Source organism: Cladophialophora bantiana, assembly GCF_000835475.1.
Source record: "Cladophialophora bantiana CBS 173.52 unplaced genomic scaffold supercont1.4, whole genome shotgun sequence".
Taxonomy (NCBI): domain Eukaryota; kingdom Fungi; phylum Ascomycota; class Eurotiomycetes; order Chaetothyriales; family Herpotrichiellaceae; genus Cladophialophora; species Cladophialophora bantiana.
Window position 1 is genome coordinate 330,969 of NW_015971578.1, and position 21,672 is coordinate 352,640.

At 52.7% G+C, this 21,672-nt stretch overlaps 8 protein-coding genes across 8 annotated transcripts; 5 read left to right on the plus strand and 3 right to left on the minus strand.

Annotated features, from left to right (window-relative positions):
- Positions 1-594: 594 nt before the first annotated feature.
- On the minus strand, positions 595-2,973 carry Z519_02920 (uncharacterized protein; the record flags this gene model as incomplete). Its single annotated transcript, XM_016760675.1, has 1 exon — positions 595-2,973. One exon carries the CDS (start codon positions 2,971-2,973, stop codon positions 595-597), a length of 2,379 nt encoding a protein of 792 aa, XP_016622525.1.
- A 465-nt stretch (positions 2,974-3,438) lies between these two features.
- Positions 3,439-5,920, plus strand: Z519_02921 (uncharacterized protein; the record flags this gene model as incomplete). Its single annotated transcript, XM_016760676.1, has 2 exons — positions 3,439-3,461; positions 3,550-5,920. 2 exons carry the CDS (start codon positions 3,439-3,441, stop codon positions 5,918-5,920), a joined length of 2,394 nt encoding a protein of 797 aa, XP_016622526.1.
- Positions 5,921-6,998: 1,078 nt separating this feature from the next.
- Z519_02922 (cAMP-dependent protein kinase type 2) lies at positions 6,999-8,444 on the plus strand (the record flags this gene model as incomplete). Its single annotated transcript, XM_016760677.1, has 4 exons — positions 6,999-7,625; positions 7,682-7,935; positions 7,985-8,359; positions 8,417-8,444. The coding sequence occupies 4 exons, from the start codon at positions 6,999-7,001 to the stop codon at positions 8,442-8,444; spliced, it is 1,284 nt and encodes a 427-aa protein (XP_016622527.1).
- A 1,330-nt stretch (positions 8,445-9,774) lies between these two features.
- Z519_02923 (uncharacterized protein) lies at positions 9,775-10,233 on the minus strand (the record flags this gene model as incomplete). Its single annotated transcript, XM_016760678.1, has 1 exon — positions 9,775-10,233. One exon carries the CDS (start codon positions 10,231-10,233, stop codon positions 9,775-9,777), a length of 459 nt encoding a protein of 152 aa, XP_016622528.1.
- A 515-nt stretch (positions 10,234-10,748) lies between these two features.
- On the plus strand, positions 10,749-11,876 carry Z519_02924 (uncharacterized protein; the record flags this gene model as incomplete). Its single annotated transcript, XM_016760679.1, has 3 exons — positions 10,749-10,850; positions 10,917-11,354; positions 11,430-11,876. 3 exons carry the CDS (start codon positions 10,749-10,751, stop codon positions 11,874-11,876), a joined length of 987 nt encoding a protein of 328 aa, XP_016622529.1.
- A 669-nt stretch (positions 11,877-12,545) lies between these two features.
- Z519_02925 (histone) lies at positions 12,546-13,093 on the plus strand (the record flags this gene model as incomplete). The annotated part of the gene is made up of 3 exons (XM_016760680.1): positions 12,546-12,555; positions 12,736-12,981; positions 13,038-13,093. 3 exons carry the CDS (start codon positions 12,546-12,548, stop codon positions 13,091-13,093), a joined length of 312 nt encoding a protein of 103 aa, XP_016622530.1.
- A 970-nt stretch (positions 13,094-14,063) lies between these two features.
- Z519_02926 (uncharacterized protein) lies at positions 14,064-17,678 on the plus strand (the record flags this gene model as incomplete). The annotated part of the gene is made up of 1 exon (XM_016760681.1): positions 14,064-17,678. One exon carries the CDS (start codon positions 14,064-14,066, stop codon positions 17,676-17,678), a length of 3,615 nt encoding a protein of 1,204 aa, XP_016622531.1.
- Positions 17,679-19,055: 1,377 nt separating this feature from the next.
- Z519_02927 (uncharacterized protein) lies at positions 19,056-21,033 on the minus strand (the record flags this gene model as incomplete). The annotated part of the gene is made up of 4 exons (XM_016760682.1): positions 19,056-19,506; positions 19,600-19,682; positions 19,768-20,518; positions 20,579-21,033. The coding sequence occupies 4 exons, from the start codon at positions 21,031-21,033 to the stop codon at positions 19,056-19,058; spliced, it is 1,740 nt and encodes a 579-aa protein (XP_016622532.1).
- Between the last annotated feature and the right edge of the window lie 639 nt (positions 21,034-21,672).

Genomic DNA, 21,672 nt, shown 5'->3' on the forward strand with positions numbered 1-21,672 from the left:
AAGGGCTACGACCTGTCTTCTCTCTCTTCTTTTTGGTCGTATGGCACCTTTTCAAGGAGACGAAATCCTCTTACCCTATCCGATCCTATCCTATCCCATGCCAGGGTTCTTCTACATATGAACATACGTACATACCGTTTCCCAGCTCTTATTTTAGGTACCTTCTTTTAGAAGGTTCACTATGTCGGCGATACACTCGGACGTCTCACTCCGTACGTCCAGTACTAACCTCGCAAGACTCAAGCGAGGGTCGAGTTATAAGTTGGCCTCTCATTAGGTGCCGGCACCAGCTGGGGTGGTTTTCAGGCAGAGGTATGCAACTTAGAGAGTCCAGCGGACCAGCTCAGAGTGAAACTCAACGGCTACAGTCTCTACGTTTAAATCATACCAGTGTCTCGTAGCTGATGGATCTTGATTCCATTGACAAGTTGTTGCCGGTCTATTCTATGATTTCTCATCATGGCTATTTCTTTTTGCTTCGGACACAGATTTCCCGCCGCTCTGATTTTCATACGGTCCTAATGCATGGGTTTCCGTGTGTGTCATCGTCCTGTCCTGGACCCTTTTTTGGCTTGCTTCGTGGTGCCGGCATCATCATGTCATGCGGAAAAAGTAGATGTATGCGAATTTCTTCATTTCATCCACGTCCACCGCCTTGACAACCTTCTCGTCATTGAAAAGGACCCACTGCTTTTCCTTGCCTTCTCCTGGGATCACCTTCCGAATGAATGCCACATAATGACCGGCGTGAATGCTGGCACCTTTATGGCAGACAATACTCTGGAGTTCAAACTTGGCGGGTAGCTGATCACTGCCGGGCAGCGCCTTTGGTTGACTGAGAGCGGCAGGCGCGTCTTCACTGAAACCTCCTTGGTCATCTGGGTGGCTGAAAACCCAGTCTAGAGCTCGGTTGACATCGCCATTGCATTCTCGTAAAGCTTTCCGCGCTTGTGGCACACTAATCCCCATATCCCCAAGCTGAGCAATCTTGTCAGCATCGTCGCCTGGACTACCACCACCGCCGCCGCCAAGATTTAAAGGTTCGTCGATATCGGGGTCATCCATATGCGAAAACAGCCAGTTCATGGCTGCCTCGGCGTCTGCGTTGCCTGTAGCGTGCAGTGCTTTTTCGCATCGTACTAAAGGAAAGCCCATTGACGCAAGTTGCTCGAGGGCGGCCTCATTCGGGACAAATGCGGCCAAAGACGATTTAGTCTCTCCCACGTTTGCATCTTCAGGCAATTCCTCTTCGCCGGGTTGCAATCCCTCAGATTTGTACATACTCAAGTCGAACGGTTCATCTGGCACCTGAACAGGGATATCGAGTTTGGTAGGCACCCAATTTATGATTTCGAAGCGAAGAGGATTAATTGCAAGATTGCGAGGGAACGTCTTGAACTTGGATGACTTCGAAAATCCATCCTTTGAGCCACAAGCAGGACAGGTCAATTCCACGGAAGTGGAAGCCGTGAAGATGTTTAGGCATTCCTTGAGTGAGACAGGCTCGAATTCGGCACCCTTTTCTGTATCTGCTGTTCCACTGTCACCGTTGACCACCGATTTCCTCCGGACTGGCACAGGAATGGAGATATTATCTTGCTCATCGGTCCTATATCGCACTCGCTTGCAGTTCAGGCACTGCAAGCGTTGCTCTAGGGCGAAGCGAAATGACTGAACAGGGTCTTCTGAAGGACGAGAGCCGTTGGAGATGTTGATAAGCTTGAAGAGATGGAGCAGCAATTCAAAAGCGTCTTGTTGTCTCATGGTCGAGAACTCCTCGTGCCCTCGTCCGATTAGATGTTTGAACATGGCAGGGGAGAGACCCTTCTGATGTGGCACTTCTGGGTTGTCAGGAGCGGCATGAACGTTGTTTTCGGGGCGCGAATAACGGCCGGAAAGTATACCGTCGGCGAGCTTCCGCAGTTGCGTCTCTAAGTCTTCGGCAGGGAGTTCAGTGGCTGGGGGTGGCTTTTCAGGGTGGTAATATCGCTGTTGAAAATCTGGTAATGCGAACAGACATTGGACAGTGCTTGCAAGGTAGCAACTGTTGCCGATATTCTTCAGACCTGTAAAACCCGGTCCGAAGAGTGGAGATAGCTCCTTACCATCCTCCGTTGTCATGGAGAAGTCCCATTTCAGATTCTGCTCGACCTGCATCTCCATCAGACTCTTTTCGGTTTTTTCCCGTTCAGCGATGTTGATGCCCCAGTGGGCAAGATGTTTGGCGAGCTCAGTGTCGACTCGTTCCTCATTACACTGGTAGCAATAGACATCGGCACTACCTTCTGGGGTGATGGAACCGAGCTTGACGGCTACAGCATGACCAGTCTCCGTTGCATGACCCAGACCGTGGGAGTTGCCACCAATGCCGCCAAACTGTGCACGACCACATCCCAGGTTGCCACATTCCAGGCAGAGCCACAAGTTCTCCTTCAAATCGCACATAGAACATGAGCCCAGGTTTTGTGATTCTATTTGTCGGCTAGGTTGTTGCTGTAGACAGAGTGTATGTTCACATGGCGTAAACTCTTGCTCCCATGCCTTGACTTCTTCCGACTTCGCAAAGGTCATGGCCTTCATGACTCCGTCCACAACTGAAGGAAGATTGCCCGAGTTCTTATTCACATCTTGTATTTGGCAGGCATAGCACTTGACTCTTGTGATGGTATCATATTTGTCCTCCTCTGTCTCGGCGGCGATGGCGAGTTTGGTAAGCTTTGGAGGGGGTTCGTCTCTTTGGATCTGTTTCCGGGCTCGTTTGATATTTAGCACCAGTGGGTGTTCTGTAGATAAGTAGTGCATCTGAGAGTGATTGCGATCACCAGCGCAACCACCATTGAAGCAATGTAGGCAGACGTCGAGGCCAGCTTCATCGTCTATGGAATCGAAACACTGGGTGCAGTCTTCGCGGTAGACACTCTGGTTGGGTCTTGGGGGGTGGAGTGTGTCTAAATGAGCATGCGGACACTCCATTATGGCTGTGGAGGAGAGAAGAGCGTATGCAAAGCAGGATACGAGGGTTGACAAAAGAAAAGGACGATGAAGTGGAAAGGTAAAAGGCACAAGAGCAGCCCGCATTTGAAGTGACAATGACGAGGCTGTGTCTACCTAGCCGCAAGGCTGACGTAGTACTCTATCGCACTAATTGGTCAGCGCCCGCAGTTGCTTATTGCCGTAAACTCCAGCCTAGTTTGAACCCAGACATCACCCCTCGATTTCAGTCCGCGTTACCAAACACCACAGGTTTAATGTTTCATATCCCACATATTGCTTCTTGAGAAGGTGAGTGATGCGATCCACGGTGGCCTTCTCGAGAATATGCTGCGAGGGTATTCCAAACTTGCTTCGTCGAGCAAATATTTGATCTCCTGATGGACTAAGTTGGGTGGCGCGCGATCCTGGACTGGGGCTCTGTCAACGCTGTTCAAGACATGCGCCATGGCCCTTTTGCAGAATGAAGAGTGAGTTGACCCAGTTGTATCTTCCTAACCCATCCGAAATCCATGGTCAGATCCCATGAACCCGAGATTCGCTGACCCAGAACCCCAGTTTTGCCATCTGGTATCTGCGCACATCCTTTCTAGCAAGTGCCAAAGATGGCACTGCAGAGCGACTCATCAATGTTAATTCATCAATCTTAAACACTCCTGGGTTTCGTGCGGCAGGCTGGTCGGCGGACCCTGTTCACCGGACATACTCTCCACCCATTCCGACGTCCATCAACAGCGAGTATCTCAAGGAAGGCGCCGATCTCCAGCAAATAAACTCTCAAGCTGATGAAGAGGACGAGGGTGGCCTCGTCACTGGCAGAACCAGCAACGACACCATTGGTCCTGGCTTGAACGTCAGACGGAGGAGAAAGAAGGAGCATGTCGAGGACGACGATAGTAGTGATCTCACCGACGAGTCAGACGAGGAAGTTGACGGTGGGCAACGGGCCGCACAGCAAATTCGCTTTGCAAAGATGCCCTCCCGTCATCGAGCCGACTCTTCTCCAATCCGGGGTTCAGATGTAGATGGGGGAAGGACGTCGCCGTTGAAAGCTCCTAACGACAGCCGACGCCGAACTGGATCTCTCGGTGCTGTTGAGGCTGTCAAAGCTCGTGCTAGGCGCGACACCACCACGAGCAGCGACATGTCCTCTGAAAACGAAGTCGATCCCGCCTACTTCCAGCGCCGTCAAGTCTATGCAGGCCAGAGGTCCAAATCTGCGCCCATCCCCAATGGTGGACAAGTAAGGATTGAAGCAGAGCACGGTCAACTAGGAGATGTGCAGGAGGACTCTGATGCTGAATCTGTTGGATCTGCAATGTCATCAGAGCTGGGCGACACCATGGACTCAGCATCCCTACTCAATACTATGGAAGACACGAATCTTACATCTACACCACCAACGCTCGGCAGTCTGACCGGCTCGGGGCCTCGTTCATCTCAACCGGAATCGCCAAGAAGACAGCGAACGTTGCCGATCTTGCATGAGCTACCACCTCCTCGACCTATTAGTATGATCCAGCCCAAGAGCTTACTTACTGAGGCCCTTGGTGCCCAGAAAAAGGGTCCAAGCAACCCTATACAGGCATTTGCTGGTCTCTCCGGCAAAGGTACCCCAAATCCACTCTGGATCAAGATATACACGCCTTTCGCCAATGACACCGATGAACCTTTTGAGATGCCGCTGGCTCGGATGTCTAAAGACGGCAGTCTGATCATTGTCGCTGAAGCGATCGGTCACGCTCTTTGGAGATACGGAGAGGAAAAGCGGGAGCCGGCTCTTACACCCGAACAGCTTGATGTCAACAAATGGACATTGCGAATGGTGGAAGATGGAGAGGTGGATGATGATTTCCCACCGCTCGTTCGTACGAGGCCTGTGACTGACTTCACCTACAACAACAACAGAGGCGGAAGAGGTCGTGCAAGAGATCGCCCATTCGATGACTTTGCGCTTGTGGAAGCTTCCCGTGCACAGTATGAAGCGAACAAGAAAGAAACCCCTCAGTTTATACCAGACGCTGCGGCGGAAGCTGGTCCTGTCATCACGCTAGATGGAGCCACACCACAATCTCAACCACCACCACCGCTTCCTGTGTCGAAAGCGCCACCATCGCGAACCAACATACTCCTGGCTGGACAGCCATTCACCTCGGCGCTAAGCAACACGTCCTTGACACCCGCAGATCTCCCTGCGCCAGCGGCACCGCAGGCCACACCACGCATGGGGGCGACGAAGACCATCAGGATACGGTATTTGAACCTCGAGATGACTGCGCAGACGATGACCATGGAGATCTCGACGGATGGCTACATTGCGGAGATCCTGGACCATGTCTGCAAGAGATGGAACCTGGAGAAAGCCGGCTTTGTCCTAAAAGTGGCCGGTACAAATACTGTGGCGCCACTAGATCGTACCGTAGAAGCCCTGGGCTCACGATCCGAGCTAGATCTAGTACGTCGGAGGTTTGGAGCTGGTGTTAGTTTGACGGGCTCACCAGGCAGTTCGTCGCCCAACGCACCCCTCTTGTTGGATATCCAAGGCCCCAAGAAGGGCAAGAGAGGCCAGCCCCTCCATCCCCTGGCACAGAAGCAGGACCTGTTGTCAACTGCCAGCAACTTCAAGAAATACTATGTCACGCGGAAACAGCTGGGTGGCTTTGCACAAGGGAGTCAGAGGGTGCTTGTGTTTGATGGCGACATCATTCATGTCATGCCGGCCGACACCAGTTCCCACGCCAAATTCAGCTCGATTGCATTCAACGATATCTTGAAGTGCAAGGTCAGCTCCAAGCACCCCAAGCTTGTTCGAATTGTGGTGCGGCGAATCAATGAATCGAAGCGATACGATTTTGAGGCGCGGACAGCTGGGGAGGCGCAGGAAATTGTCGACGAGGTAACGCGGGAGATGAGGCTGGCGCGGGCATGATGAAAGGGGACCTCTCTTGCTATTCACCTAAGTAGCCAGGAGAAACGTACACAGGACGCTATGCACCTATTCCTGTTCGAACGACGGCTTAAGTATAGAACGACTGCGTTGTCCTCGCCCAGAGATAGCAGCGTAGGCAGCCCGGGAAGCGTCGGCTGTGGTCGGCCTAGTAGCCTACGTCAGGAGGGGTTGTTCAGGGTTGTTCCAGCACTAGTGGACAGTGACATACGTGGCTGAGGGCGACGAGGCGAGTGGACGGTCGAGAAGAGCACTGAGGGGATCTACGGCTCTACAGCTACTTGACAAGCTACCTACCTCGCTATTTATGAGAGTAACTAGGCGATTGTTAGGCGGTCACTTTCCCCGCGTCCCTCAACACCCGCCTGTCGCTCCCTCCTGCTCCCTCCTGCTCCTGTTGCTCCTCTTGCTGCTACCAGCCCGGCATTGGCCCCTCCTCACTGGTGCCCTCATCGCCAATAATATCGTCAACCGCCCTGCGCTCTCTTTACCTAAACCACTCCTAGTGTCAAGCACGCTCGCAGAGCCCTCCTCCAGCGTCGCAGAGAGGGACACAGGAGAGTTCAGAGATCCCGTCTTTCAGCTTTCAGCGTTGCAGCTCCGCCCTGAGTTTTGACTTCTTGTCTGTGTGTGATACACAGCTTGTCACTCTAGCTCTATTGTCCTTCGCTCTTCCCTAAGAGAAAAGCAAAAAACGAGGGATACCGCTGCCATCTCAGTTCCGACTGACCTTGCTGTCGCGCTCGTCACCTTCCCTTTGGTCCTCAATTGGAGCTTATCGGTGTGCACTGCAGCTCCCCAGCGGTTCGCCCATTACCCGACCGAATAGTCGAGCAAACCGCGTGGATTGATCCTGGTCTCTATCTCGCCCTGCTGCGAGCTGCGAGCTGCGGCTGTTGCTACCCCTCCCCACCTCTCTCAGTACATTGCCCTCCCTCACCTAATTCCACGTTCCACGTTGTGACTCGGTGGACAGTCCAACAGACCTCCGAGCTCCCTTCCATCATCCTATTGTTAGCATTCCAGCCTTTGGGAACGTGCGCTTCCCTGCGTCACCCAAATGCCGACCTTTGGCGGTCTGCTCAAGAAAAAGAAGACCAAAGAGTCTTCTGACGACAAGTCCGCTCAATCAGGCGGCGGCAATTATCAGCCGATTCAATACAAGTCTTCACAAAAGACCGACACCTCATCGCCAGTCTCCTCCAAGATCACAGGCGCCTCCGATGCCCCCTCCCAGGCCACCACGGCTGTGACAACCACCTCCACTCCAGAGCCTCATGCCAAGTCGGTCGAAAGCAACGGCGGTGTCGACATGAACGCTGCCCCTGTCGCCAGCCCTACCGGGGGCGTGGTGGAATCCAAACCTGTGCAAAGACAAACAAAGGGCAAATACACCCTCGCAGACTTCGCCATTCAGAGGACGCTGGGAACGGGCTCGTTTGGGCGGGTGCACCTGGTGCAGTCAAAACACAATCAACGCTTCTATGCCATTAAAGTCCTGAAGAAGGCCCAAGTAGTCAAGATGAAGCAGATCGAGCATACCAATGACGAGAGGCGTATGCTGCAACGGGTCAAGCACCCTTTCCTCATCACTCTCTGGGGCACCTTCCAAGACTCCAAAAACCTGTACATGGTCATGGACTTTATTGAAGGCGGAGAGCTTTTCAGCCTCCTTCGAAAGTCTCAGGTAATGCTTTGCCCTTTGCTTGTCCAGCGTCACCTGACATTGACCTTCCGTGATAGCGCTTCCCCAATCCCGTAGCCAAGTTCTATGCCGCCGAAGTCACCTTGGCACTCGAATATTTGCACGGACAGAACATCATCTACCGCGACCTGAAGCCAGAAAACCTGCTATTAGACAGACATGGCCATGTCAAGATCACCGACTTTGGGTTTGCCAAAGAAGTGCCCGACATTACGTGGACTCTTTGCGGCACCCCCGACTACCTGGCTCCGGAAGTCGTGGCTTCAAAGGGGTACAATAAGTCGGTGGACTGGTAAGGGCGTCGCCACCGTGTTTGTAGTTCTCACACTGAGGCTTTCTAGGTGGTCCCTAGGGATCTTGATTTTCGAAATGCTGTGTGGCTTTACACCATTCTGGGATGGAGGTTCTCCCGTCAAGATTTATGAGAACATCCTGAAGGGAAGGGTCAAATATCCTCCCTACATCCATGCCGACGCTCAAGACCTTCTGGTTCAGCTGATCACAAGTGACTTGACCAAGCGACTAGGCAATTTGCATGGCGGTCCAGCAGACATCAAGAATCATCCGTGGTTTGCAGAGGTCACCTGGGAGAGGCTTTTGAAGAAAGATATTGACGCGCCGTACGTTCCACCTGTCAAGGGTGGAGCTGGTGATGCCAGTCAGTTCGACAAATATCCCGAGGAGACAGAAGAATATGGCAAGAAAGGAGAGGACCCGTATGACGCCTTGGTGACTCGCTTGTCTGAATGCCTTGGAGCTGACATGATCTACAGGTTCGGCCATTTCTTCGTGGACTTTTAATTCTTACATCGGCACGACGAAGCGCCGAAAGAGCACAGTAAGCAAAACTAGAGAGCACGAAGGAGTGGAAAGAGACATACAGACATTGGATCACCACAGCTTGCGGGATGACGGCGAGCTTGTCTTGGTCGATGACGCGTGAGCAACAACAAAAAGGTCCCCGGATTCGATTTGAACTGCAGCCGGAGCAGTTCTGGTATTCACGATTTTTTTTTTTTGATGACAGCGGGTCAGACCCTAATGGAGGCCACCTTGAAACTCTGGTGGTGAAGATGGTTTCTCTGGATTCTTCGGTTGCAGTATTTGGTGGGCCGCGGCGGTTGTGGTTGTGGTTGTGGTTGTGGTTGTTGTTGTCGCTGCTGTGTATAATGATTGCAACGACGATGCGGAAAGCTGGGATGTCCATTCACGATTCCAGAAGGGCGATGTGCAGTTTCGCACAAAGTGCTCAATGCACTGTATCGGGACAATATCGCGATGAATGGCCATGGGCTATGTATTTTGCATGCACCCGATTTGAGATGTTATCCCTCTGATGCCCACAAGCAAAGCAGTTGAGCCTTGGATGAGCCTGAGTTTTCATGCGGTAAATTCTATTTTTCTTCCTATCAATCCATCCGATCTTCCGCCGCCCTATGTTCGGTTGTCGGATCTGAGAAGGGAAGACTGGAAGTCCAACGTTTGACGGTCCACAACGGGGGATTCATCGCTGCCATATCACTATCCGATTTATAACCAGACTATTCCTTTTGTCTCTCCTGATACCTCTGAAACAATGACTAATGTACAGCAGAGCTTGAGATTGAGAAGTGCGCAGGGACTTATGGATGTCGAAATCAGATTAGTCGATCTCGAATAATAGGATCCCGACGGTGGCCGCCGATGGAGACTGATTAGAGGCGCGAGTCGTTGCAACATAATCGGTCAGAATATGTCTTTACAGTGAGGAGGAGCGTGGGTGTTTCCACAAAGGGGTACGAAGTTGGACTTCGTAAAGTATCAGTCGTAGGGTAGCCTGGGGGTTTGAAAGGATCTCAGGACTGTCCGCTCTGGCCCCCTTGTGCTCTGGTGTCTGGTATTCCGTCCAGCATGTCCAGAGAGACACCAGTGCACGGGAAGCAGGCAGTGTATCGGGCGTTGCGCGAAGACAGCTCAGCCTTGTGCCATTCGTTTTGTCCATCCACCTCGCTGTTGGCCCAAGCTTTGGGTTCAACAAGGTCTGAATGATCTGGTAATAGCTTCACAGATTCTGCTCATTTCATTTCCCCCTTTCCCCTTTAGAGGAAACCAGACACGCCCCGGCAGCGACCTCATCTAGTCGGGGGGCAGCTTAAAACAGCTCCTTGGCTCCTCCTGCGCTGGAGCCACCAATTCCACCGCCAAACGAGGCACTCTCCCTCCGCAGTCCCGCCGTGTACGCCCGACTCGTCACGTTCCATGCGTCAATGTACTTCTCCATACAGGCGGTCAGGCACTTCTGCTCCGCCGAGCTTAGGCTGCTGCCCGGGCTGGGGACGCATTTTTCAAAGCAGTTTATGTTGACGTTGGAGATTAGTTGCTTTGCGTTGGCGACGTTGGACTGTTCGATTATGGCAGCTTGGAGGCGCTGAAGTGTCATCCCCTGCGTCGGCGTCGTCGTTGTGGCGGCGGTAACGCTGGGGGATGTGAAGGAGGAGGACGATGACAGAGGATTTGTGACTGATGTAGATGAAGAGTCGGGAGACGTTGATGATGCGGCGGAAGAGTTGTCCTTGGACGAGCCGCCACCGAAAAAGCCTCCGAAGGCCATTGTGTTATGACAGTCTGATTATGTAGGTTCCTAGCCAGGAGGGAGCTTTGATCTTTGGAGGTCTTGAGTTGCGGGGAGCTCTGGAAAAATTGGAGGACTTGCTTGCTCGTTGTTTCCGTCAAGCAAAAACACATCGCAGACAATGTCCGTTCTGTTAGTTTGTTGTTGGGCTCATCAGGGCAGGTCTGCCGACAAGCCCATTGATTAGGGCCATAGGAGCCATCATGCCCGCCTATAACAATTGGTGGAGGTCATCAGTATTGGCAGGGGGCATCACCAAGCCGTTTGTGGTTCTCCACACGGCCCAATTCACTTGCGTCGAATAGTCTGGCGAAACTGAACACCTTTACGGTAGTTTGACGACTACCACTTCACTTTTCTGCGACCTTAAAGGGGTTTACGACACTTTCACGCACAGCTGTGTGTACCTTGCCATGAAGTCTCGGTGATATTTTCTTTTCTTACCGCTATCGCGAAATTTCTGAGCATTAGACAGCCTTTGTTCCCCATACAACATGTGGCCGTCCAATGTCTGGTCCTCATTATGGCTGCTGGCAGCATGCGCAGTTGGCACGCGAGCGGCCGTAGAGGCAGACCCAGAGATGAAGAGTGTCGCTGTAGGTCCTGGCATAAACGCATCTTCCACTGCTTCTGTCTGGCCCACTGGCTAATTTTCTCGTCAGCTGAGAACACACAGTCTCGCACCTCCGTACCTCGACTCGGACATGTCCAATCGATGGTTTGACTTTGGCGGCGACACAATCATCCGCGCCGACCAGTACATACGACTCGCCTCCGATATGCCCTCACAATCAGGCTGGATCTTCTCCCGAATACCGCTGACGGCGACGAACTGGGAAGTCGAATTCGAATTCGCGATCCATGGCAAGGGCCATTTACACGGAGACGGGTTTGCAATGTGGATCACAAAGGAGAGGGCGCAGCCTGGTCCTGTGTTCGGGCATGCGGATCGGTTTGAGGGGTTGGGGATTTTCTTCGACACCTACAAGAATAACAGACCCGGGGTTGTGTTCCCTTATGTGATGGGGATGATGGGAGATGGCAAGACTTCATACGATGCGGCGAATGACGGGAAGGCGAACGAAATTGGTGGTTGCTCGGTAAGAAATGACCATTTCAGCGGTGATATGGGGAGAAGATACGAGGATGATGAGGCTGACCAATGATCCCAACAGGCTCGTGGATTGCGCGCTGCTTCCATCCCCACCAAAGCAAAGTTGACCTATTTCCAAGACAAATCGCTCACGCTCCAGCTGCAGTACAAAGCGACCGATGCATGGATCGATTGCTTCTCCATTACTCCTACAGACCAGCAACCATTGAAGATGCCCAACACAGCATATCTAGGATTCAGCGCGCACACCGGTGAACTGTCCGACAACTTTGACATTATCAGCGTGGAAACACGGAATCTGTACAATCCAGTGGCGGCAAACTCTGGGAGAGACCGGGCGGCGCAGGCGCGGGCCAGTGGCAGAGGGAGGAGTCCTAAGCAACGGGGTGGTGGCTGGGGATGGTTCTTCTTCAAAGTGCTGCTGTTTGCCGGCGTGGCCGGTGGTGGGTATGTTGGATACAAGAAGTACAAGGAGAAGGAGCGGTATGAGGGGTTCAAGGGGTTTTAGCTATGTAGGGTCGGAGGAGTTTAGGGCGGCATGGGTAGGTCTTTTGACTCGTGCATGTACAATGATCAATTACTTCGAGAGATTATCCACAGCCTTGTTCGTCGGAAGTACATATCAGGCTGATACGCCAAGGCCGAGACTTGGCACGTGATGCCTGCACTAAAGTCAGAGTTCCCCACTAGTTTCACAAAAGGCGCTAATGGCATGGAACATGTGACCTATGACCTGCCCGCCGCGGCATTCAGAGCAAAAAGCAAACCCAACATGCCACAGCCAATCAGCGCCGCGCAACCATGCCTTGTTATGAGTGCGTGATTTCAAGCTCGTCTTTTGCCTGATTTTCACAGCGACCTTTTGGCAGTCTGAAATCAACCTTCGGATCCAGGATCAACGATCACCGCCAAGCCCCCAGTCCTGACCTGATCTTGCTGTCACTCCCCGTCAAGCCCGTCTCGCGCTGCCTTCCTGCCCTTTCGCTTATAATCCTCACTCCCTCCTACCAAATTTCTTCCCCTTTCTTCTTTTTCCCTCCCTTTTACCGCCCGCTTTTTAACCATCTTCTGCCACCACTTACTTGGGTTGTTCGTTCCACATTGATCAACCTCATCAACCAACCATCAATAAGTTATCAATTGCACACCTCTTCGTCTTCGTTACACTCTTGCAAACATGACTGGACGTAAGTTGACACCTCTGCATCGATTGATGAGATTATTTGGGTTGTCGCCGTCGCATCACCTTGTCGCTTCAAGCTGCACCCCCGAGTTGTTGCACGCCACCCCCCACCAACTGAACTAAGACATAGATGATTGCAACAACATCTCTCTTATAGCAACATAACTAACAGCATCTTCTATAGGCGGCAAAGGCGGAAAGGGACTCGGAAAGGGTGGTGCTAAGCGTCACCGAAAGATTCTTCGCGACAACATCCAAGGTATCACCAAGCCTGCCATCCGACGTCTCGCCCGTCGTGGCGGTGTCAAGCGTATCTCGGCCATGATATACGAAGAGACCCGTGGTGTTCTCAAGTCCTTCCTCGAGTCCGTCATTCGTGACGCTGTTACCTACACCGAACACGCGAAGAGAAAGACTGTCACTTCCCTCGGTAAGTCGAGACTGAGATCTATGCTGTATGTGACCGAGGACTAACCCAGAACACAGACGTTGTGTACGCCCTCAAGCGACAAGGCAGAACCCTCTACGGTTTCGGTGGTTAGACTTCCTACTGCGGTCGATACCTAGAATATCGCGGACGCAAGTGACATGGCAATGGGCTAAGGTGGTTATGGATGATGAAACAAGGCGCACGGGTCTGGCTGTATTACAAAACGATTGACGTTTGGGGGGTGTTTTTCTCTATTGGAAGGGGATAAAGAGAACTCTGTCTCCTGTTCGACAAGGACACAGCAATGCTCGAGGCGGATTTGGGATCCTTTCGAGGGAACCTCTTCCAGAAGACAAGTAGTCATCAATTGTAACACAATCGAACAATTGAGTTGATTGAAGTGGGAGTGATTTTCTGCAACATTGCCTTTCGCTTCCATTTTTCCTGATTCCGGGCGGTGATGTGTTCTGCTGACAGGGCGGCAACTGTCACGGCTTCAGCTCGTCCATGCATCTGTCTCATACGCATCCCAGTGTAACCCTCGCAACTCGTAACCATCACTCTCTGTAAGTTGGGAACGAAGAAACATTCACGGCGGCGAATGATTGAAATAGGCTCCCGGTGCAGAGTACCGAGTATTATACTCGGGATGGATTCTACTACGAGTATGAGGCAGCAGGGTTGGTGTAGCTGGAGAGTGTGGCTGAAGGCTGCCGAGTGGCGCCTAACCAAAGGCAGCCATCGTTTTGTTTCTAGGCCGCCAACAATCTCAGCAGGAATCCGAGCGGCGAGTGTGTGGCGAAAATTGGGCTGATGCGCCGAACCCCAGGCACCAGGATTTCCACCCTCCCGATATACTCGGATTCACCCCGCTCCAGCCCGCTCAGACTTCTCGGCTCTATGCATGATCAGTTCAACACTACTCCGTAACGACTTCAACTCTAGCCAGTACTCGAATGATGCATCACATTTAGCCTCCTCGCATACCATAGACTGGAACATGCGCCGCCCAAGCACTCGATAACTTCGATTTCTCTCTATCCGCCCGCCGACCGTCAGACCGACAAACTCGCACCATCACCATGTTTCAGCGGCGTGGCACCTATCTTCAGCGCCTGTCCAAGCTCTACTCGGATACCAAGCAGTCCTATGAGAGCGCCAAAGTCACTCCGGCCGCTGCAAATGTCACCGACCTGCCCGAGCTGAGGGACTTGAGGCGTGATTTTCAGATTCAGCAGGACAGGTTACTGGCATGGGGCATGCACTGGACCGACGTCGGCGCTCCCTATTCCGCCCAGGGCGATGTCGACATAGACAAGAAAATCGACCAGGCTGGTTTGGGCGAGGTGGTGGCCAGCGTCATGTCCGAGATTAAGAGACTTCTGGAGGAAAGCGGCCGGCTTGAGCATCCTGAACGGTACGAGATGAAGAAGTCGGCACGAGGCCCTGGTTCGAGTCCGGTGGCCCAGCGAAGGGATTGGACCAGTCACGAGGTCATGACTGGACGCGCTTTGCTTGAGCAGCTGACTACCTGCATCGACGTCCTCTACAGCCTCGAGGAATCAAGGAGGGCCGACGAGAAGGGTGGTGATGCCAAACGGATGAAGCATGCCCATGCGTCTCTTGCTGCCGATGGCACCGACTACGGTCCCCTTTATGACCACCCTCTGCACATCGACTTCAACAGTCTCGAGTTCAGCACGTACTCACCCCAAGCAGCTGATCCCCCACCGTATGATCCCGCCGAAGGCTCGGTGATATCAAGGGAGAGGTCGATCGCCTATTTTCGCCAGGCTGCCTGCCCCGTCCTCGTCGATTTTCTCAGGGCCGACTGTCCACCATATGTTGTCGGGAGCGCCGAGGATGTCTTCGAGCTCCATGAACTCGGCGAGAAGCTTTGCAAAGATCGATCTTTGTCCTGGTGTGGGCACCTGAGACTTCTCGGGTTCACTGTCGACCCCAATGGACCGCGTTGTGCGATGGTCTATGCTTTGCCTGAGGGACACGACCACAGAACTTTACAGCAACACCGGACTCTTGCATCCCTCTTGATCACAAGCAACAATCAAGAGGGGTCGTCGCCGGCCCTTGAAGACCGCTTCCGACTGGCATACAATCTCGCTTTGTCAATCATGGGCTATTTCGCCCAGGGCGAAACTCATCAGTACATCAACAGCAGCAACATCCTTCTAATCGGCAGCAGAGAACATATGCATCGCCCCCACCTGCCGAAAGAACTGAGATATCCCTATTTATTGCAGTCTTGCCAGGACTTCCTCTCACGCTTGCAAGCCGAGGAGTCATTCGCAGCAACCATCTACCGCCACCCTGACCACGACATTCATGCTTCTGAGGTGGTTCCTGCGTATGACATCTACAGCCTCGGTCTACTTCTGTTGGAGATTGGTTTGTGGATTCCACTCCAGAAACTGTGGAAACCAAAGTATGACCGCCGACTCTTCATGGAAAGAGTCCAGCGGATCTACGCACACAAGCTGGCTTCAAAGTGTGGAAGCAAGTACATGCGGGTGGTTCAAAAATGTTTGCAAGCGCCCACAGAATTGCAATACAGGAACAACTATGAGGATGCCGGAGCATTCCTGCTTCAGGTCGCCAAAGATCTGCTACAATGCTGCGCTCTTGATGAAGAAGGCCCACCCCCCATCTCTGACATCGAGATCTTCGAGCTCATCATCATCGAGCAAATGTGCAAAGCCGAAGCTAAAGCAGCCGAAGAGGAGAAGATGCCACCGAAACTCGCTGACGACATCAAGCCCGAACTCCCAAAAAGAGCGAACTCTAAGCGAAAAGCTGAAGCAATTCAGCATTCGATGCAGCTGGCGGAGAAGCCTCTGCGGAAATGGAGTGACGTGGATATTCCCCAAGAAGACTTGGACCAATGGAATACCATGGTGATGCCAAAGCTAGGCAAGATGTTGGAGACTGCTCTAAAGGATTCTCCCGAATCGTCCTGCAGCCTCAGCCTGATGATGTTCGGCAGTACCCCTGAGAATGCCAAGACCACCATTTGCATTCAATGCGCACAGATCAACAAGGTCCGTGACGTGCTGAGGAAGAAGTTTAGACCCAAGAAGGGATGGGGCGTTGTCCTCCTCAATGGCGAAGTCCGAAGAAGCGGCACTGGTAGACGGAGAAAGCCCAGGCGATCGGGGTATGGTTCCAGTTGTTCGAAATATAGAGGTCCCAAAGCCATGGCTCGAAGACCTCTGGAACAAAAGTATCAGGAACGACCCACTAGCGGTGCTAGCATTGGAGCCTTCAAGGATGCCGAACATCTGCCCCCTGTCTCCTTTGGAGGCACCATCCTGGTTGACGGCGAGCCCTACGGAATGACGGTGCACCATATGCTCGACCTTCCCAGCGATGACGAAGAGGATGAAGACGACGAAATTGATACCGTTCGGCGCAGCGAGCAGCAGCAACAACAGCCAGCACGAAGAGCTGCCGCACCACGCAAAATGCCTGGACAATTTGACACTTCAGCCGATGTACGTTTCATGCAATCAGAGGAAGACCTTTCGCGGTTTTCCGATCTTGCCATTTCTGACGAGGACTTTGAGAACAACAGTGATGATGACGATGACCAAAGCGACGCCAGCACCATCCGACCGGACTACGCCATCATGGACGCAGACGGCAACGAGTTCTGGTTCCTCGAAGACAGCCCTCCTGAACTCGATGACGACGACGGATCCGACGCGTCTTCGTCAGACGAAGCAGACGCAGACGACGCGGCCTCCATCGGCGACAAAACGGGCATCGCACCCTACTCTGATGACGACCTATGTGTGACTCAACCTGCCATCGACGATGTGGACGACGACTTCTTTCCTAGCGAGGAAGATCGCGACGATGACCACCTCGCGAGCCATGCGTTCGGATACGTCTTCGCGAGTAGCGGCATTCGACGCGTGGTAAGAGGGGAAATGAAGCATGAAGTTGACTGGGCGCTGATTCGGATCCATGAGGATCGCTTGAAGGTTGAGAATGCAATAACTTCGCAGCAGAAGGGTACAACCATTCCGCCAACGACATCCTCGCCACGACAAGGATCTAGGACTTCTCCCCAAAGGAGTGATCCAATCCCTGTCCTTACCACGATAACTCCCCTGTCTTCCCTCTCCGGGCTACGGGTACACTGCCGTGGTCGTTCATCCGGCTTCCGACGCGGACGCATCTCACAGGCCATGTCACTGGTGAAGATGCACGGCCGGCAATCCTTCTCTGTGAGTTGGTGTGTAGAAGGAGGCTTCGGTATCCCGGGAGACAGCGGTGCATGGGTGTATGATCCCATCTCGGGGGGCTTGTGCGGGCATGTCTTGGCATGGGGCGAGAAGAGCAAGACAGCGTATATTGCGCCTATGGAGGTGTTGTTTGAGGACATCAAGGGACGGCTTGGTGCCCGGTGCGTGGAGTTGCCAGTTCCTGAGGGGGTGAGGAGGAGGCAGGTGAGAGAGGACGAGGGCATTGGGATGGGCACGACGCATACAAGCGGTGGCGACCAGGACGATGTGGCTGCCAAGTTAAGGGACATGAGGCTTGACAGTAACACCAATGCCGCCGCCGCTGCGTCCGGGTCTGGCTCTACTTCTGCCCCTGGTGCACCAGGCGGAGCGGGCAAGACGAAGCAGGTCGTCGGCGTCCGGCCACTAGTCATGGCTGGCGCAGTCTCTTGATTGGCTTTTTGTCGTCGTTTCTATCATCCCTCGGTGTCATCTTCAGCCTATGCGTATACGAGCACAAAGTAGTACTTTTTAGGGAACTTTTCACTACTTGTGGTTGTTGCTTAGCGCAATTAAGAGTCCCAAGATACAAGTTAGGCGCCTCTCTTTCGGGTGCCCTACAGTTTTGAATGGGTTTCTCGGAATCTGCCGTCTCCTACTGCTGGTCTCCACTACCCAGACTATGGAGCATGATTTAATCAGCTATATAGGCGTTTTCAATCACGGCTTCACCTTTATATACAGTACACTCGAAATTTATTTGCGCCCCATAATTACGACTCATCCTGGCCGCGGCTAGGCTACAAAGGTCAAGCGGAACCTCTGTCCAAAGCCAATCGGAAGGAACTATATTCTGATCACATGTGTGATCTGACGGTACATAACAACTCACTACTCTTCCGAAAGCAGTGGCGCAGTAGCCTAAAAGCGGCATTAATCTATCCCAACTTTTCAGGCTGCACGTGATATTCAGCTGCTCACGCATGGAGGGGCAGCGGCCTTTAGCCTTATGGCAAAGAGCTTACGACTGACTACACCACCTGCTAACGTCTGTCCCTGCCATGCAAGCTACGCCACGCGCAACCTCGCGTACATCGCCTTCGACCAAGCAGTCTTTTCGTGATCAGGGTGTGGATGTCCTCAGAGCCATAGGAGCAAGACAGAGCCGCTAGTAGCATATATATACGGCTCCAAGCCCACTCCTATAGCTTCGTAGTCAACTTCGTTAACAATCCTACCTCTACCTTTACATAGTTGCTATTGGTTGTGTCATCTATCACTGGTGTTTATAGCTGTAAGTGGCTATACGTTCCCGGCTGTTCGTTCTAGTATACCCTTTCAGGTAAACCCTGAGTACTCGTGCCTGCACCTCATGTGCACCTGGGTCGGATACTCGTAACATGCGGATGGCTTTACAGCTCCATAAATGGGTTGGATAAGTTGTATTGCCGCTATTGGTGTTTTCTGCCACCGCTTTTTAGGGGGTAACGCAATCTGTCATGTACTGTAAAACCGTGCATGTGATGCGAGCATGCTTCCAGTTAATTGGCGGTGGAAAAGAAGTAACGCTTAACTTTATATAGCCTAGATATCAGACATTGTGGGCCTAAAAAGTGGGCCTAAATAATTTGTGTGTGTGTAAAGGTGAAGCCGCAATTGAAAAGGCCTATAATCTAGGCGTATGAACAGTCACATATCGCCAGTGCGAGTCGATGGTGCTCCTCTTATGTCCCATGCATAGGAGAGCAGGTCTTTGTTTTCCACAGAAGAGACGGGTGGCTTGGACCACGGTGGGCGATACCAGATCGCTAGTCGCAGCCTTACAGGCTATTAGAGCCACTCCGGCTCGTCCGAGCCAGGCATGCACGACCCGTGCTCAAAGTCGAAGACGACATCTTGATGGTCGCCGTCACCTGTCTTGACTCTCACGATCCTCCGCCAGTCAAGGTACCTGGCCATTTCGCCTGTCTTGCCGCCCCACCTGATCGGACCCGTAGTGAATCGCGCGGGATCCCAAAGCTGTCCTGGCCCATCCCCCTTGGCGACCGTGGTGGCCTGCATGGTGAGCTTCATCAGTTCGAAGATGTCCGTGTCGTGCCTTGGCTCGAACAGGGGGTACATTGTCCGCAGCGACGCCTGGGTATGTGGATCGTGGAGTCTGAGGGCGCGGATGTACCAGTTGTTGAACTGCGTGAGGGAGACGTTGACATTGTAGGAGCCGCCGTTGACGCTCCTTTGCAGGAGGGCCTGCATGATCGCGATGCCGCCCACTAGTCCAGTTCTATGTAAGCCGGCGGTGAGTCAAAGTGTCAGTCACTCCGTCATCAGGCGCATTTTCTCGCTAAGAAGATGCTGGAAGTGCGAACGAACTCACTGATAGTCGGAGTTGGGCAGTAGCGGCACAACGGGCTCGTTGAGGCCGAGGAACTTGCCCTGTTCCCAGGACGCACCGGATACCTATGCGGTTGATTGATCGCATCAGTATACTGAAAGTTTCAATAGAGACTTGACGAAAGGAAAAGGGAGTTGGGAATGCCAGTACACAGTCGCTGATCTGTTGATACCCGCACCGTGAGCTCCATTCGCCGACCCAGCCGTAGCAATTCTCCCTGCAATACACCATTCCCCTTCCTCTCCGCCTGGCCAGCTCCTGGGCCCATCTTGGACCGAATCCCAGTCTTTCCAGGACTCCGGGCCTGTAACCATCCACAACCACGTCGGCATCCTTGAGGAGGGTTTCGAAGCGGGCTTTCCCTTGGGCGGTCTTCAAGTTGAGGTTGGCATCCCGCTTGCCAAGCTGGCCATCGAAAAGGGCAAATGCAGCGTCGGGTTGAGTATTTGAAGAGATACGCAAGACATCTGCCCCCAACAGCGCCAGGACCCGCGTTATTGTGGGACCGGCAACAACTTTTGTAAGATCGAGCACTCTGATCCCTGCCAGTGGACCTTGTTGAGCTTCAGCTTTAGGCCATGCTACGGGTTGCAGTGTCTCGTGGACCTTGTAAATGTTATACAATGGCTCTTGAATGCTGCATCTGCCGTGCACCGTGGCCGCGAACTCATCGACAGTGAGGCAGGTCACACCTGGTTGTCGCCATCGCTCGTTGACCTCAACGTCCAGAGATGCGCTGTCCATGTTTGCAATTGCGGCTTTGTAGATGTCTTTGACCGCTCTCCGATGATCTGACCCTTGCAGGTCAAAGCGATGCTGCGGCAAATCGAGCATATCAAGGACCGGTGTGGTGTTGAGACTGCCATGCAGTTGAAAATAGCGGCCATCAGCTGTCTTGTAGCTGTGAGAAGTCCATCAGCACACGAACACACCTGAGTAATCAATGACCGCGTTTGCCCACATGTTTGTTGCCAGGCCCCTGTAAGTCTCTCTGATCATGCCTTTATCGATGTGAGCTGTTCGCGCTGTCATTTCACCATCTTCGAATCCAGACCCGCCAAGCTGAAATAACATCAAAGAGAACAGCATAAGAGTGGCACTGTACACATCCACTTCGATACTCCCCGGTTTGGGGGTGTTGTAGCGTTCTCGACAGATGGTATTTGCAAATAATCCAATACATGCCCACAACGCAGAGACGGACTCTGTCATCTTCATGGGGGTAGGCATAAATGGTTCAGTGTCTGGAGTGAAAATGACTCTTGACGCCTCTTCGGACACCACAGCGGGCATAGCGAAGTCCACATTTCTGATTAAATGGTCTATGAGGATGCGTTTTGCTTCTTTTGCAACCGAGGAATGTGATTCGCCATTTGCTTGGAGAGCGGAATCGTCGTTTGTGTTGATGTTCAACATGATGATGGCTGGAGCTCATATGCCAAAAATTTAACGACAGAGGATTGAGATTGATGCGAGAAGATGCTCACTAACACTCCACTTGAATCAATGAAGCAGCGAGTCATCAGAGTATTATATTGATCGGAAGGCCGACTGAGATCAACAGACCGATTTCTGGCGGGAGAATTCCCCTAACAGGGTATCGGCATCGAAGCAGAAGCCATGGTGATGCTGGTCGTCAGAACCATCGGGCCCTCAATGGCAGAGACCAAAAGCTCTCAGGGTTTGGCATGGTGCACCAGAACAAGAGATGGTTCGTTGGCATTCTGTCAATGCTAGTATTTCGTGCAGTGCTAGACCAGGTGGTTGATCGCCAATGGACTCCTGTCTGTTCGGTACCTACGACCGAAGCATCTCGGAGCCGTTCACGTGACTATCACGTGAGCGGGTCTGAAGAGCTCAAGAAAAAGGGGGAGCGTCACGTCCGAGATCTCTTCAATATCTTCTACAACCGTATCTAGACACGCGCAAGACTTGCCCATCAAACACCACCAGGAATGCTTCGCTGGCTAACACGCCGAGGATCCCCTAGTGTCCTGGTAGCCGCCACAGGTCTAGGTCCCGAGCTGCCCGTGTATGGGATTGAATCCTGGGTCA